General features: G+C 43.3%; 1 protein-coding gene and 1 non-coding gene across 2 annotated transcripts; both read right to left on the bottom strand.

Annotated features, from left to right (window-relative positions):
• Positions 1 to 7,155: 7,155 nt before the first annotated feature.
• Positions 7,156 to 7,295, bottom strand: LOC140550468 (U4 spliceosomal RNA). Its single transcript, XR_011979165.1, has one exon. It is a non-coding gene; the product is annotated as a U4 spliceosomal RNA (small nuclear RNA).
• Positions 7,296 to 12,123: 4,828 nt separating this feature from the next.
• Positions 12,124 to 13,904, bottom strand: LOC140549671 (testis-specific serine/threonine-protein kinase 6-like). Its single transcript, XM_072673420.1, has 3 exons — positions 13,090 to 13,904; positions 12,269 to 12,941; positions 12,124 to 12,159 (listed from the first exon to the last, which is right to left on the bottom strand). Exons 1-3 carry the CDS (start codon positions 13,902 to 13,904, stop codon positions 12,124 to 12,126), a joined length of 1,524 nt encoding a protein of 507 aa, XP_072529521.1.
• Between the last annotated feature and the right edge of the window lie 725 nt (positions 13,905 to 14,629).

Genomic DNA, 14,629 nt, shown 5'->3' with positions numbered 1-14,629 from the left:
TTTTTACAGAATTCTGCATGCAGAGTCTCAATTGGATGTTTGTCCCATTTGTCAAATTGTTGATTGGTAAGCGGACCCCAAACTTCCCTGCCATGAAGGGCAATAGGTTCCATTACTGACTCAAATATTTTTAGCCAAATTTTAATTGGAATTTCTGCACAAATTTGACGTTTTATGGTGTAGAAAGCTCTGCGTGTTTTTTCTCTCAGCTGATTCACTGCTTGATGGAAATTTCCGGAGGAACTGATTGTGATGCCTAAATAGTTATAGTTGGAGGCATGGTTGATTTCCTGTGTGCCTAATAGAAATTGAGATCGGGATCTTTTTTGAAATATCATGATCTTTGTCTTTTTGGGGTTTACTGCCAGGGCCCAGGTCTGGCAGTACTGCTCCAGCAGGTCCAGGTTTTGCTGTAGACCCTGCTCTGTGGAGGACAGCAGGACCAGGTCGTCTGCATAGAGCAGGAATTTGATCTGAGTTGTGCAGAGTGAGACCGGGAGCTGTAGACTCCTCTAGTATTTTGGCCAGTTCATTAATATAAATGTTGAATAGGGTTGGGCTTAAACAGCAGCCCTGTCTCACTCCGCACTCCTGAGCGAGAGAATCTGTTTGTTTGTTACCGATTTTAATTCCACACCTGTTTCCTGTGTACATTGATTTAATAAGATCATGTGTTTTACCCCCTACACCACTTTCTAGAAGTCTGTAAAAGAATCCTTGGTGCCAAATTGGTGCCAAATTGGTGCCAAATTTCTTCGACACAGTGGTGGCATCTGCCATCTTTTATGGAGTGGTCTGCTGGGGTAGTAGCATCTCGACGGCAGATAAGAAGAGACTGGACAAACTCATAAAGAGGGCCGGCTCTGTCCTGGGGTGCTTCTTAGACCCAGTGCAGGTGGTGGGAGACAGGAGGATGACAGCCAAGCTGGCATCCATGCGGAAGAACAGCTCCCACCCCATGCATGAGACTCTGGCAGCACTGGGCAGCTCCTTTAGCGACAGACTGCTTCACCCCAAGTGTGTGAAGGAACGGTATCGCAGGTCCTTCCTTCCTGCTGCCGTCAGACTGCACAACCAGCACTGCTCCCAACGGACCACATACACACACACTTAACTACACACACATGTTCATGTTCAGGGAATACTATGTGCAATATCCCATCCCCATGTGCAATTAAGAGTCTTTTACTGTAAATAATATTGTTTATTGCTTTTTTAATTCTTATTTATATTGTGTGTATATAGTGTAAATTATTTATCCAAATTTTTTGTAACTGAGTGTCCTGCTATCCCTTTCTGCTGCTACACTGTGAATTTCCCCACTGCGGGACTAATAAAGGATTATCTTATCTTATCTTATCTTAAATAGAATCAAATGCTTTTTTAAAGTCAATAAAACAGGCAAATATTCTGGTTTTATTTTTATGAACATGTTTTTTAGTCAGGGTGTGTAGGGTGTAAGTATGATCAGTGGTGCGGTGATTTGGTAAAAACCCAATTTGACTTCTATTCAAGACACTGTGCTTCATAAGGAAGTTTAAGATTCTAGAATTTAAGATGCTGCACATCAGCTTCCCCAAATTACTGTTCACACAGATGCCTCGGTAATTATTAGGGTCAAATTTATCTCCATTTTTAAAGATTGGTATTATCAGTCCATGGTTCCAGGTTTCAGGGAAGTGACCTACACTCAGAACTAAATTGAACAGTTTTAAAATGGCCTAATTAAATTTTGAACTGGTACATTGTAGCGTCTCATTCAGGAAGCCATCGGGTCCAGATGCTTTATTTGGTTTTAGTTTTTTAATTTTGTCTTTGGGCTCCTGTTTAGTAATTGAGAAGTCTAAAGGATTTTGACTGTTTTTAATTGCTATTTCTAATTTTTCTAGTTTTCTGTTTATCTTGCTTTGTTCTGAATTTGGGTCAAATTCTATTTTTTTAAACAGTGTTTGGAAGTGGTTTGTTCATGTATCTCCATTTTGTATGGCTAGTTCTTCATAATCTTTCTTTTTAAGTTTATTCCAATTATTCCAGAATCTATTTGTATTTATTGAATCAAGTAGTGATAGTTGCTTGTATGTATATTGAGCTTTTTTGGTTCTGAGTGTATGTTTATAATTCTTTAGTGTTTCACAGTAAAGAAGGCGTATGTGTGCATTGTTTGGATTTCTGTGTTTCTGATTTGATAAATTTCGAAGTTCTTTTCTCATGTTTTGGCACTCCTGATCAAACCAATTGTCTTCTTTTTTGAGTTTGGGTTTTGATCTGTTTCTATTTTTTAATTGTGCTTTTTTAGCTGTTTTGTCAAAAATCATACTCATATTTCTTACTGCCAGATTGATTCCTTCTTTACTGGGAACATATGTGGTGTCCAGAAAGGAGTCTAAAAGTGTCTGAATTTCTTGGTTTGCAGCTGCTTTCTGGAACTCTTCTGTGCTGTTTTGGGCCCATCTGTATGGTCTCCGGACCTGTTGTACAGCTTACTGGGCTGTGTGTGTGCACTGCTGTTATTTTCTGCCCTTTTAATGAACACAGTGATTTGGCTGTGATCAGACAAAGGGGTTAGTGTTTTTACAGTGAATGCGCTGAGAGAGAAAGGGTCTAAATCTGTTATGATGTAATCTACTGTACAATTCCCAAGAGGTGAGCAAAATGTATACCTTCCTAAAGTGTCCCCTCGTAACCTAACGTTGACGATGTACAGACCCAGGCTTTGACAGAGCTGCAGGAGGTCTTTACCACTTTTGTTGACCGTGCAATCTTGATTGTTTCTATGGGCATAAGAAGGGTTATTAGTAATGGATGGCATATTATTGTTAATGTATTTGTCATTTTTTATATTAATATAATCAGGCTGTGTTCCAGTTCTAGCATTGAAGTCCCCACAAATCAGCACATTTCCCTGCGCCTGGAAATGGCACATTTCCTTTTCTAGCTCTGGGAACATCTCTTCAGAGCAGTAAGGGGACTCTGTTGGAGGAATATAAATGGCACAGAGAAACAGATCTTTTTTCAGAGATAATAATGCCTTTTTTATTTTAAGCAAATTTAAAATTTTCCAATTTTCAATGTGTCTAAAAAACTGTGTAGGTTTTCTTTGTACCATATGATTATTCCTCCCGAGTCTCTGCCCTGACGCACTGAGTTCAGTTTTTGGGAAGGGATGATGATGTCTCTGTGGCCTTGGGGACAGTGAGTGGTCGTATTAGTCCTACACCAAGTCTCCTGCAGTATTAGAAGATCAGTGTTTTTGTAAAGTCTTCATCTAGATTTTTAAACCCAAATGTTGATGATTTTAAACCTTGAATGTTCCATATGCTAATTGAGAGTGAAGCCATGTTAATAGTGAATCTCCTTTTCTGATTAAAATGAGATAAATAAAGAAATCTATTAATACTGAATATATTGGGGAAAATAAATAAATGCATTCAAAAACAAAACAAGAAGTCCACTACAAGTTCATTTTATAATGAAAAAGATTGAAGTAGTGACTGTAAGTGTGCTGCATATATGAGCTATGGGAGTTTTGCACAGATGTACTGTAGTAACTGTTTGATTTTACCCATCTGTGTAGAGCTCTGTGGAGTACGAAGGACCTCTGCATAGCTGCGTTGCTGCTGTAGGGCCCTGTCCTGAGTGAGGGGGGCTGCTCGGGGTGCATGTTCAGGGTGGGGCCGGTGCACTGGTCTGGTTGGAGGGGGGCGTTGTGCTGGTCTGGACGGTGTGACCCGGTAGGCTGGTCCAGTTGGCGGGGTGTGAGGAGAATTATGCTGTCCAGGTAGGTGTCGGGCTCTCAGGAGGTGTTTGTGGATGGTAGGGCTGATGGCTGCGTGCCTGAAGCTGTGTTGTGGTCTTGGGAACCATTCCTCCGTGTTCCTGTGTTGAGTGGGAATGTCTGCCAAGTGTAGTATTTTTAAGTGTCCTGGCAAATTCTCTGACCATGTGTTTGCTTATGTGCACATGGTTCGTAGAGATGGTGGGGGGTGATGTTAGAGTGGTGGGCCAGGTGCACATTAGGCATGAGGGCACATCCTCTAGAGATGTCTGTGTTGATCTTGTGGATGGTGGCTGGGTGGAAGTCTTTGCAGGGCAGGAGGGTGGAGATAATGATTTTGGTGTTAGGAAAGGACTCAGCAGCTCTCTCTGCTACTCTGCACATCAGTCTTCCTACCCTATCCTGCTCTGTTCTGAGGTCATTGGTGCCAGTGTGGATAATGATAGATTTAGCAGTGTTAAGTTTGGAATCAGAGAGAATTCTGTGGGCATCTTTTATTTTTGGGCACCATATTTTTGCTGTTTTCTGACCTGGGAAGAGTAAATCCTCCTGCAGGAATTTTCCGTTTGAATCAATCAGAATGGCAATGTCTGTGTCTTTCTCCACAGTGGCTGGTCTGCTGGTCTGCTGCTCCCTCTGCTTCAGGCTTCTGGAGCTCTATGGGTCTATCAGACGAGGGCTTGTGGTGGTCTTGCTGTGTAGCAGGGAGATTTTAAATCTGGCTGGATTGTGAGGGGCCGGCAGTGAGTGGAGTGTTCAGCTGCTCAGTGTGTGTCTGGATCTGTGTGTTTAGGTTCTTTATGGTGGTGTCTTTCTGGTGCAGCTCTTCCTTGAGGCTCCGAATTTCTGTTTTCAGTTCCTGTTTAATTTGTTCCAGTTCTTTGTGTGTGTTGTCTCGAACCCTTGCCAGTTCATTGTTTAGTGCTTCTCTCTCCTGTAGCAGATTCTTTACGTCTCCCTTCAGCTCTTGTACAGATACCTTTAGCTGGCTGTACTGGTCTCTGAGGAGGCTCATGTCTTTCCTGGTGGTGATGTGGGTGTGGATGTGCTCCCTCAGTTCCACCAGTTCCAGTTCCAGTAAGGAGAGGCTGTCCTTAACTACAGTGGAGTGAAGGCGTGGGCTATGGGGCCGGGCCGTGCTGACTGAGGGAGGGCTGTGATCTACAGTAATGTTGTGGGGGGGCTCTGTTTCCCCTTCAGCAGGTGTTTGTTCAAGTGCGGGGGTTGGGCTGGGGACTGTGCTGGGGGCTTCAGCTCTTTCTTGGTTGGCCAGGTTTGTGAGACTGGGAAAAGCCATTTCAAATTCCAGCAGAGCGTCTTCACTCCCCTGCACCATCACTGTGCCGTTTTGGTACAGCTTCACTGTTAGGAGCCTGTTCTCTGCATCTTTTTCTGCATCCTCAAAGATGTATAACTGGCGGCCCTTGCAGATGCCTCTCTTTGTGGTGTGTGTGAAATATCTGCACAGAGCCGAATGCCATGCTGGACTGTGCTCAGTGTAGAAGAGCAGGTTGGTGGTGGTGTTTCTCCCTCTGATGGAGCTGCAGTCTTTAAACAGGGTCTCAGGGTTCTCTCTCTGCTGCCTCTGTTTATGCTGCTGTCTGCTGCTCTCTGATCCAGCGTCTGTGGGAAAGTCAAACATGTGGGAAGGCGGAGCTGCTGCTGCTGAGGCCATTCTCATTGGTTGTAGCAGTTTTTGTAGCAGCTGACCAATCAGAGGAGGCTCGCAGTAACTGCCAGATTAGCTGCTTTAGCAAACTTAGCGGGGTTAGCGCTATCTGAGCACGTTCTCCTCTTCTGTAGCTAGAGTTTCATACCTGAGTTCAGACCTTAGTTTAGGGTGATGGTCTCCGGTCTGTGACTCTGTCGCTCTGTGGGAGCGGGTCTCTTACCCCAGTGTGAGGCGCAGGTGTGGGGGCTGTCTGGTCTCTGCTCCTGGTTTAGTCGGGTGTGGTTGGTCTCAGCGGTGGGTGTAGCAGGTCTACAGCTCCCTGTTCAGTTTTCCTCTGGATTCTTTCTGGAGCTGATTCTGCTTCTGCTGAATCTGCTTCCACTGCTAACGGCTAACGGCTACGCTGCTTGCTGCTCTGCTAGCTGCTCTCCTTCTGATTCTTATTTTTGCTTGTTTTTCTGTCTAATTATATCCAAATAAATTCTTTTTAAACTGAAATGACGTTTTGTTGATATTATAATTATAATCAGTTTGATTTCTGTGATTTATCTCATTTTAAAAATGAAAAAAGGTAGAAATTTCAAGAGCTCATACTAAACACGACTCTCTCTCTCTCTCTCTCTCTCTCTCCCTCTCTCTCTCTCTCTCTCTCTCTCCCTCTCTCTCCCTCTCTCTCTCTCTCTCTCTCTCTCTCTCTAAGCAGTTATCTATGAAGCCCACATGATTTTCCGAACACCACTTGAACATCCAGTGATTTAGCGCTGTGAGTCGGCTGTAAGACTCAGAGCCGCGCCTCATTGGGATAAGGCCAGAGCAAATGACCACATCAGACATTGTCTGGACCAGTTTAACCCCCTCTTTAATGTTATCCTTACTTACTTCTGACTGCCGCAGATGAATATCGTTGCCCCTACATGAATAACTACCCTCGAATATCTCCTGTTAGCTACCTGCTTAAGGTGGGCGCTAATGTCCGGCGCTCTGGCTCCTGGTAAACAGCTAACGGTTCTGCTGGAGCCTCTAAAGGACGAGCTATCTTCACGTGTCAGATAACAGAGTCTCCTCTGAGCAGAGTACGCTGAACAGGCTCCTCAGCGGGTGTTTCACTGAGGGGTAAACCTGTTTGGTGTTCTGGTGGGTTAGCTTTGGTCTTAGCGCTAGCATTAGCCTTAGCTTAGCTAACTCCGGAGTGGAGGGGGGTGCTAGCTCTCCCTAAAGCATCCGGGGCTGCTGTCAGTGACTCTGGCTCTCTATCCTTTAGTAAAGCCGTGATGCTCACCTCTAACTGCTCCACTTTAACCACCAAAGAGTGAACTAGCTCACATTCAGTACAAACACGATCATTATCACTAGCGGTGGAAAAAGGCTCTAGACTAAACATGCCACACTTCATACAGTCAAAAAGCAGCAGCAGCCATAAAAAGCAGGGACTTACCGCTTGCAGTTGATTTGGGCACTGAAATAAAGCTGGTTGTAGGGGTAAACTGCTACTGGGCTTTTTGTTTAGTTTGTTGATATACCTGTGGGAATAGACTGTAAACACAATGGAAAAGCAGTTAGTAAGCATATGACGCAGTAAATGACTAAACAGATATAAAAATAAGTGCTAGAAAGTGGAAAAAAGCTGAACGTAAACTTAATACCCACACAATCTAAAACCAAACTGACTACAACAAAAAGCACTGAAAAAAACATTCAAGCTTATTCTTAACTAACACTAACAAAAAAATGTCCATAGTTGACTATATTTCAAATCATCCTGGTCGGATAGTGGGTAAAGTTTTCAACAAGCAATGATCACACCTCAGATTAAACTCACAAGCTATGATACTGCCTCTGCAAAATAATACAGACCTTCTCAGAACTATATATGTACATCGACTTTACTGAAGATTTCAAGAGTCGTAACCAGTTTATCACAATTACTTTCTGAATTACTTTCCGAATTGCGTTATACCAACATACTACTATTGTACAAGAACATTTTAAGAAAATTGCAGCAAGAAAACACAATTAGTAAAATATGAAGCACTTAAAAGCCGTGGCATGTTGTAAACAGCACAAAGAAAAAAGGGAAAAAAGGTAAATAAAAATAACTAATATTTTTTGTGAAATGATTATTTTTTATCAGCAATATTTCTTCAGCAATAGTGTTAAAATCTTTGTGGTTCTTTTGTAAAATATAGTTGGCAAAGGTGAGGAAACTAATGTTTTAATAGTCTGTACGTTCATGTAATGGTTAAAGGAAGTTTATCATTGAAAAAAGGAGAAAAAAGAAGCTCCAGAGTTTGGTTGAAATGAACAGGGTGAACATGTGCTCAGTGCACTACAACGTTATGTGGATCTGTCAGTTTTCCTGTATCTTCTTTCTAATTGGATAGTTTAGCAGGATCACACGCTTTCAGTGTATTCAATTGGTTCCTGAGAGAGAGGGGCGGGGCTCCAGGGAGAGAGGGCTGAAAAACAGCAGAAGTACAGCAGGACAATAGTTTTGCTCTGAGGATTCTGGAGTAAAATACACTGTTATTACTTACAAGAAGTGTCTGTTAGATCTTTTAATGCCGTTTACTAACAGATTTAGCAGAGTATGTTTGAGTAACCATCCTAACTTTCAGTCTGATAGTTAGTGAGCTCAGAGTGCAGAGCAGCCGTGCTAGCCTGGGTCTCAGTTTGGTTGGAGAAGCCAGACGAGCTTGGGGTGCAGGTTCACTGTCAGCTACCAGTAAGGGACTGTCGCTGTACTGTGGATGACCTGTTGTAGTCGGAGTGGCTAGAACTGAGAGTTTGACTTTCTCCTGGAGAGAGTGGGATACACAACCCCATAGCACAGTTAGCAGGAGCTGAGGCTAGAGAGAGAGAGACAGAGAGTGGAAGAGTGGGCAGGGGATGAGAAGGAGCCAGAAACGACTCAAGCCTCACATTTGATGAAGCTATTTTAGCGCTACCCTTTTATTTTCTTTTATTTTGCTCCACACGGGGCGAAGCGGCCAGTGCTGTTTACTGGTTCAAGGCCCCAACGTTCACAAGCATCCTAACAGGCCTGCAGCGTGGGTGGGGGAAAAGACTAAAAAGATGGGGGTACCTGCTATGAGTTGTTCATCTCACAAGTGTTGCTCACAGAGCTGATTTCTGGTTGAAGTGAGTGTAGTCCAAATATCAGTGAATTCAGCTCTGGTTATTTGCATGAGTTTAAACTGTGCAGGTGTTCAGGAGTGTTTCCTACTTCAGAATCAGGACTTCTAGCTCTAATACTCATTCTTGAGATTCCTCACCAGCTTTAAATGAGTTTTACAGGCTACCTAGCATAAGGCTTTGATTTAGGGTTGAATGTGTTTTCCTTTTGGAAGGAACATACTATTATTGTAGAAGAACATTTTAAGAAAGAAGCAGCAAGAAAACACAATTAGTCAAATTCTAGTAAAGCCATGGCATGTAGTTTTAGGAGAGTACCTCGGACCAAGATCCTTAAAACGTCTTGGGGTACTTGTGAATCAACCCAGACACTCTACTCCCCGTCTAACAACACAACTCTCACCTCCCTCTGGAGGCACTTTGTCTGGAGTGACCCTATAACACACACACACACACACACATATAGTGAAGCAAACAGACTCATGTAACTGATGTTTGTCCTCAAGTGTTTCACGTCACATTGTTCTTTTTGGTGTAATTTCTAGCTCGTGTCTGTTTGATCAAATGAAGACGTCTGTTCTTTTGTCGAGAAAAGAAAAGTTTCCTTTCCTTTCAGTAATAAGAGACCATATATTCATTACCCAATCTCAGTGAATAATACAAAAGAACATAGCAAGTAAACGTAAGCTCTGTGTGAAGTTGAGAATCTATCATTGCATGTTCAAATGTATTTAGGTGAGTCATTTGAGAACGTAAGTTAGTTAATGCCTCACATTCGAAATTAGCATATTAAGGCTTCTCCACGAGACTCTGGATTAGCTTACTCTCTTACTCATGTTTGTGTTCTCTGTTCTCCCAGATGGGGTCCATCCCAGGGGCCTGTGCCAAAGCCTTATGCTAGGCCTGTGCCACACAGCTTTGCGGAGTACTGCACTATGTCCCGTGGATGTGGAAAACGTACTGCATTGTTCCTGTCCAGAAGATGCCGTGACCCAGTGACATTAGGAGTACAGGCCAGTGGCACTGACGTCACACATCATGAAGACCATGGAGAAGCTCAGTCCTGTCTGGGAGTTGAGGATGCTATAATTCAGCCAGCACTGTAAGGATCATGTTTTTTGATTTCTCCAGTGCATTTAACACCATTTGGCCTAATGCTCTGGGCGGTCTGTTCCATATTTATTATCACAGTTATTGTCACTTTGCCATTTATTCATAAAACTATATTCATACTCTAAATACCATTTAATCTTATAATTTATAAACCTTTTTTCTATTTTTGTTTTAAACTTTATAGAGTGTTTATTCTTACACAAACCGCTGCAACTATAGCAACTGCAGTTTCACTACTAGGATTAATAAAGTATTTCTGATTCTGATTCTGAAACCATATTTTCTGGCCCCCAATTCCATTGACACATGAATTCTGCAAAACCACACAGCACTTTTACATAGCCATATCATATAGGCTACAGCTGTATGGTTAGGTTCACGGTGTTGATATATGTGATATATATAAAATAATTTTGTATTTATAATGCAAAAAATGTATATATCCACTTTATCAGTGACAGAAGAACAAAGAACATATTCTTGCTATATACACACACACACACACACACACATGAATAACCACAATACACTGAAATACATAATTAACTACATTTTTTATTTTCCGTTTTGAACATAAACAGACTAAAGTAAACTTCAAAATATGAAAGCAAAATGCTCCATTTTCTACTAGCAAGAATGCGGCGATTCCGAGCCGCTGCCCACTTAAGGACTTTTTGTTATGTTTCTGTTCTTGTATCTATTCAGTGACTCGGTTCTGGTTCAGTTGCGTTCATGTGTGTTTGGTTCATTGTGTCGGTTCAGTGTCGTGTTTCATGTTCATGTGTTTAGCGAGATGCTTTCACTCACTGCCACCTTATACCCACGACCCTCGCTCCAGCTAGGCGACCCTTTTCCACACTGCGTTGCCAGGTTTGGTTGGCCTAGCCGTTTTTGGTTCTGCGGCTGGTTCCCTCTGTTCCCTGCCCTGCTCATCTAGCTCAGCTCCCAGAGTCCCCCGGTCTCAGGTGTGCTTTGTGTTCGCCCTCTAGTTTGTCGAGTTTACGTTGTTTTCCTGTTTATTCCCGTTAGTTGCTGCTTTGTTTGCTTTGGTTTGCTCTTTGTATGATTTTCTATTGTGTTATTAAAGGACTTGCATTGCACCCATCTCTGCGAGTGTTCATCCCCCTGTGTCTGGCCTGACCCACCATGACAACAATGTCGTTTCATCTTCATCAGTCACTTAATTTAAATCAAATTTAAAGACCATTTGAATTGAAAAATGGTTCCTGAATCAAAGATTGTTTCTGAATTGAATCGTGACCTCAAAAATCAGAATTGAATCAAATCACCTGACACAGAGAGATTCGCACCCCTATTTCATTCTTAAGATAAGATACTATAAGATACAATCCCTCTAGCAAGTCCTGGGTCGTGAAAGGTGAGTGGGATACCACTGTGGCCTCAGACTTGAAGGTGCTGATTCTCATACCAACCACTATACACTTAGCTACAAACTAGTCAAGTGTGCGTTGGAGGCCCCCCAGACCATCCTGCCCCTGGCTACGCCTTGCTATCCCGTCTATAAATATCACAAACAGGAGCAGACACATGGCACAGCCCTGACAAAGACCAACGGCAACACTTAACAAGCTTGACTTAGTGCTGAAAATATGGACACAGCTCTGACTCAGTGAGTACAAGGACTGCACAGCTCGCATCACCGACCCTTGCATCCCATGCACCTAGAGCACTTCTCACAAGATGTCTCAGAGAACATGGTCATAAGCCTTTAAGTCCACAAAACATGTAGACAGGACTGCTGAACTCCCATGTCTCCTCAACTATCCAAAAGAGAGTGAAGAGCTGGTCCAAAATTTCATGGTCAGGACAGAATCTGCATTTTTCCTTCTGAGTCTCGTCTTTGCACTACCCTGGCATAAACTTTCTAGAGGGAAACCGAGGTGTGATGATTCAAACGTTTCCACACACTCTCTGGTTCGCTTTCCTAATGAGGACCACAACCTTGGATTGCCAGTCCAGAGGCACTGTTCCCGAGGTCCATGCAACATTACAGAGGCATCTCAATCCCTAATGTCTAGAGAAAGTGTTCTATCAGCCACCCAACAATATCCTCAGCTGAGTGCAGAGCTATACTGCCCTTAATGGACACAGTTTAGACAGTGTCCCTCCTACCCCTCACATAACAAGTCCAAATGATGTGTATGACGCTTTTTACAACCTGATGGTGCAACGCAGCTTTACAGAAATCGGGAAACAGGACAAATAAAAATAAATAAATACAACATGAACCCCAAGTGAGCAAGCCAAAGGCGACAGTGGCAAGGAAAAACTCCCTCAGAGCTGGAGGAAGAAACCTTGGGAGGAACCAAGACTCACTAGGGGGACTCATCCTCCTCTGGTCAGAACAACGTATAAATGACCAATAAATTGTGTAACGGTAGTATGTCATCACCAGGGCCGTAATAGATGTCTACAATGGGTGAATAATCTCTGTCTTCTTCAGGATCTGTTGGCGAGACAAAATGATACATATGAATCAACTGAAACATTTCTAGCAAATATTTAAAGTATAAAATCTGAGGCTGTGACGATCGCTCAACATTTGCCTAACATACCTTAAATTTTGGGAACCTCAGCCTCCTGGTTCCTTTCTGTACTGTGGGCTGTGGGAGAACAGGTGCTGTCTCCACCACTAGCCCATGGAGAGGGACATCTACAGTCACATCCTTGAGTCTCTGCTCAGAACACAGACAAGCAGGAGCTTCTGAAGGGGAAGCAGAATGAGGAGCACTCTGCTGGGAAATAGAGGTGGTGTCATGGACCACAGAGTTAACTCTGAATAACTTCCTCATCCTCCGTCGGAGTGACCGGGAGGCTCTGAGAATTGGTGCCTTGACATAAGCATTAGCTGCCCTTTTAATAGCAGCACAAACAGGACTACAGCTAACGCAACCATAGTGCTCCTCCACAGCCTCTACCCTTTGGCAAGTTAGACTTGCACCAGCTCCACTGCTGTTGTCTTTCTGCTCAGGCATCAGAGTTTCGCATCTGACACCATGAGATGAGAGAACGTCTACGTCTCTGCTTAAAGAAGAAGACGGAGACTCTTCCTCTGTCGACTGATGAGTGCTGAAAAACACCAGCCCATTTTCAGAGGCAGAAGAGGATATACTGTCTATGTTACTGTTCAAAGAGAAGGAAGACTGAGACTCTTCCTCTGACGTTTCAAGTGGGTTGACGTCTGGACACAGATCCTCAACGGGCACCACCACAAACCTGCCAATAACCCTGGAGACAGTACAGAAGCAATGTGTTAGTGTACTTATCGTTAGTGAACTAATACTGTATGTTACCTATTTGCAAAACAGCTCTTTACTTTGAGTGACCCATTCAAAATGTTCTTCATGTATGTATACCTGCACAGTGGTTTACTTACCGTTCCTGCCTCGGCTGCAGCCAAGGGTGCTGTGCCACCTCTGTCACAGACGGCCGAGTGGAGGGGTCGTACTGCAGCATATAAGATATGAAGGCCCGACAGGGCTCCTCCACTGTGATCCTACGTGGGAACACCAAGGGTTCTCGCTGGACACGTAGGAGACTCTTCAAACTGTTAACTTTGAAGGGTGTGGATCCGGTGACCATGGAGTAAAAGATAATACCTAGACTCCACACGTCACTTTTTTTTGGATCATAGGGTTGTTCCAAAAGCACCTCAGGTGCACCATACTCGGGAGTGCAATAATAGGTCTTGCTTAAGTCAGGAAAGCCCCTTGAAAAACGGCCTAAACCAAAGTCGGTTAATTTGACTTGGTCGTTAGCAGTCAGCAGAACGTTTTTACATTTAAGATCACGATGGACAATGTTCTGCTGATGTAGATAGGCCACTGCACTGAGCAGCTGTGAGAACCACATTTTTGCTTGGCCAATGGGAATGCGGCCGAGCTCCCAGATCTTCTGTTGAAGATCCATTGCGGCAGCCTCCATCACAATAAACACCTGTCCGTTTGGCATCTCAAAGATTTCATGCACCTGAACAATGTGAGGGTGCTTTACTCTTTTCAGAATGGCCAGTTCCCGGGGCAGAAGTTTAGAGACAAAAATATGTGATGCCAGCCTGCGGTGCATTATTTTGATAGCCACATGGTTGGAGTGCCTTTGAGATGTGGCCAGCTTAACCTCACCGTAACTCCCTTTACCAATGAAATCCACCACCTCGTAGCCCAAACTCCTCAGGACTTCTTTGGTTTGCATTTTCCCTTGTAGATGGAAAGAGGAAATAAAAGTCAGAAGGTTAAGAAGGTTGTAAGGACTGTTCCCTGTATATCCCAAGCAAATGTAGAACCTCTTTATGGTTCTAGATAAGATGGTTCTAGGCAAAATCAGCTAAATGGCGTCAGTGTGAACGCAGGAATCAAGCGTCTCCCGAGCTGCTGAATCCGAACTGAGCCAATGAGGGGGAACCTGCCTTTTTATAGGCTCTGTGATGTCATCGACATGACCTCACAATGGAGGAGGACTCGGGTCACTGAGGTCAGTCTCTTCATTGGCTGTATAGGACTGTATGGACACACAGTGCTGTGTACAGTGCTATGCCCCTTCAGTTACCTTAGCAACACATGAAGCACATTGCAGTGATGAGACTGAGCTGACTGAATACAGCCAGGTCTGATGAATGAAGGCCTCACTCATACTAAAGTTTAGTGTCAGATCTGTTTGATCTGAGACTAGATTTAGAAACCGGGTCTGTCACCACAAAGTTTCTGTAGAAAGTCCTGTTCTATTGGTCAGTGTTTTTCTATGGAAATAATACAGCTGTGTCAGATGCCGTAAAGCAGCTGAATTTAATCAGAAGAAAGGGTGTCTAGTTACTTTAGGACATGAATCACTGCAGTCAGTAAAATCAGTCACATACTTCCACATCTTTACTTTGGTATTTTCACAATTTCACATTAATTTCTCTATTTTTTTGTTTGTTT

Source organism: Salminus brasiliensis, chromosome 2 (genome assembly GCF_030463535.1).
Source record: "Salminus brasiliensis chromosome 2, fSalBra1.hap2, whole genome shotgun sequence".
Taxonomy (NCBI): Eukaryota; Metazoa; Chordata; class Actinopteri; order Characiformes; family Bryconidae; genus Salminus; species Salminus brasiliensis.
The sequence above is the reverse complement of the archived record's forward strand: the minus strand, read 5'-3'. Positions and strand labels throughout refer to the sequence as shown.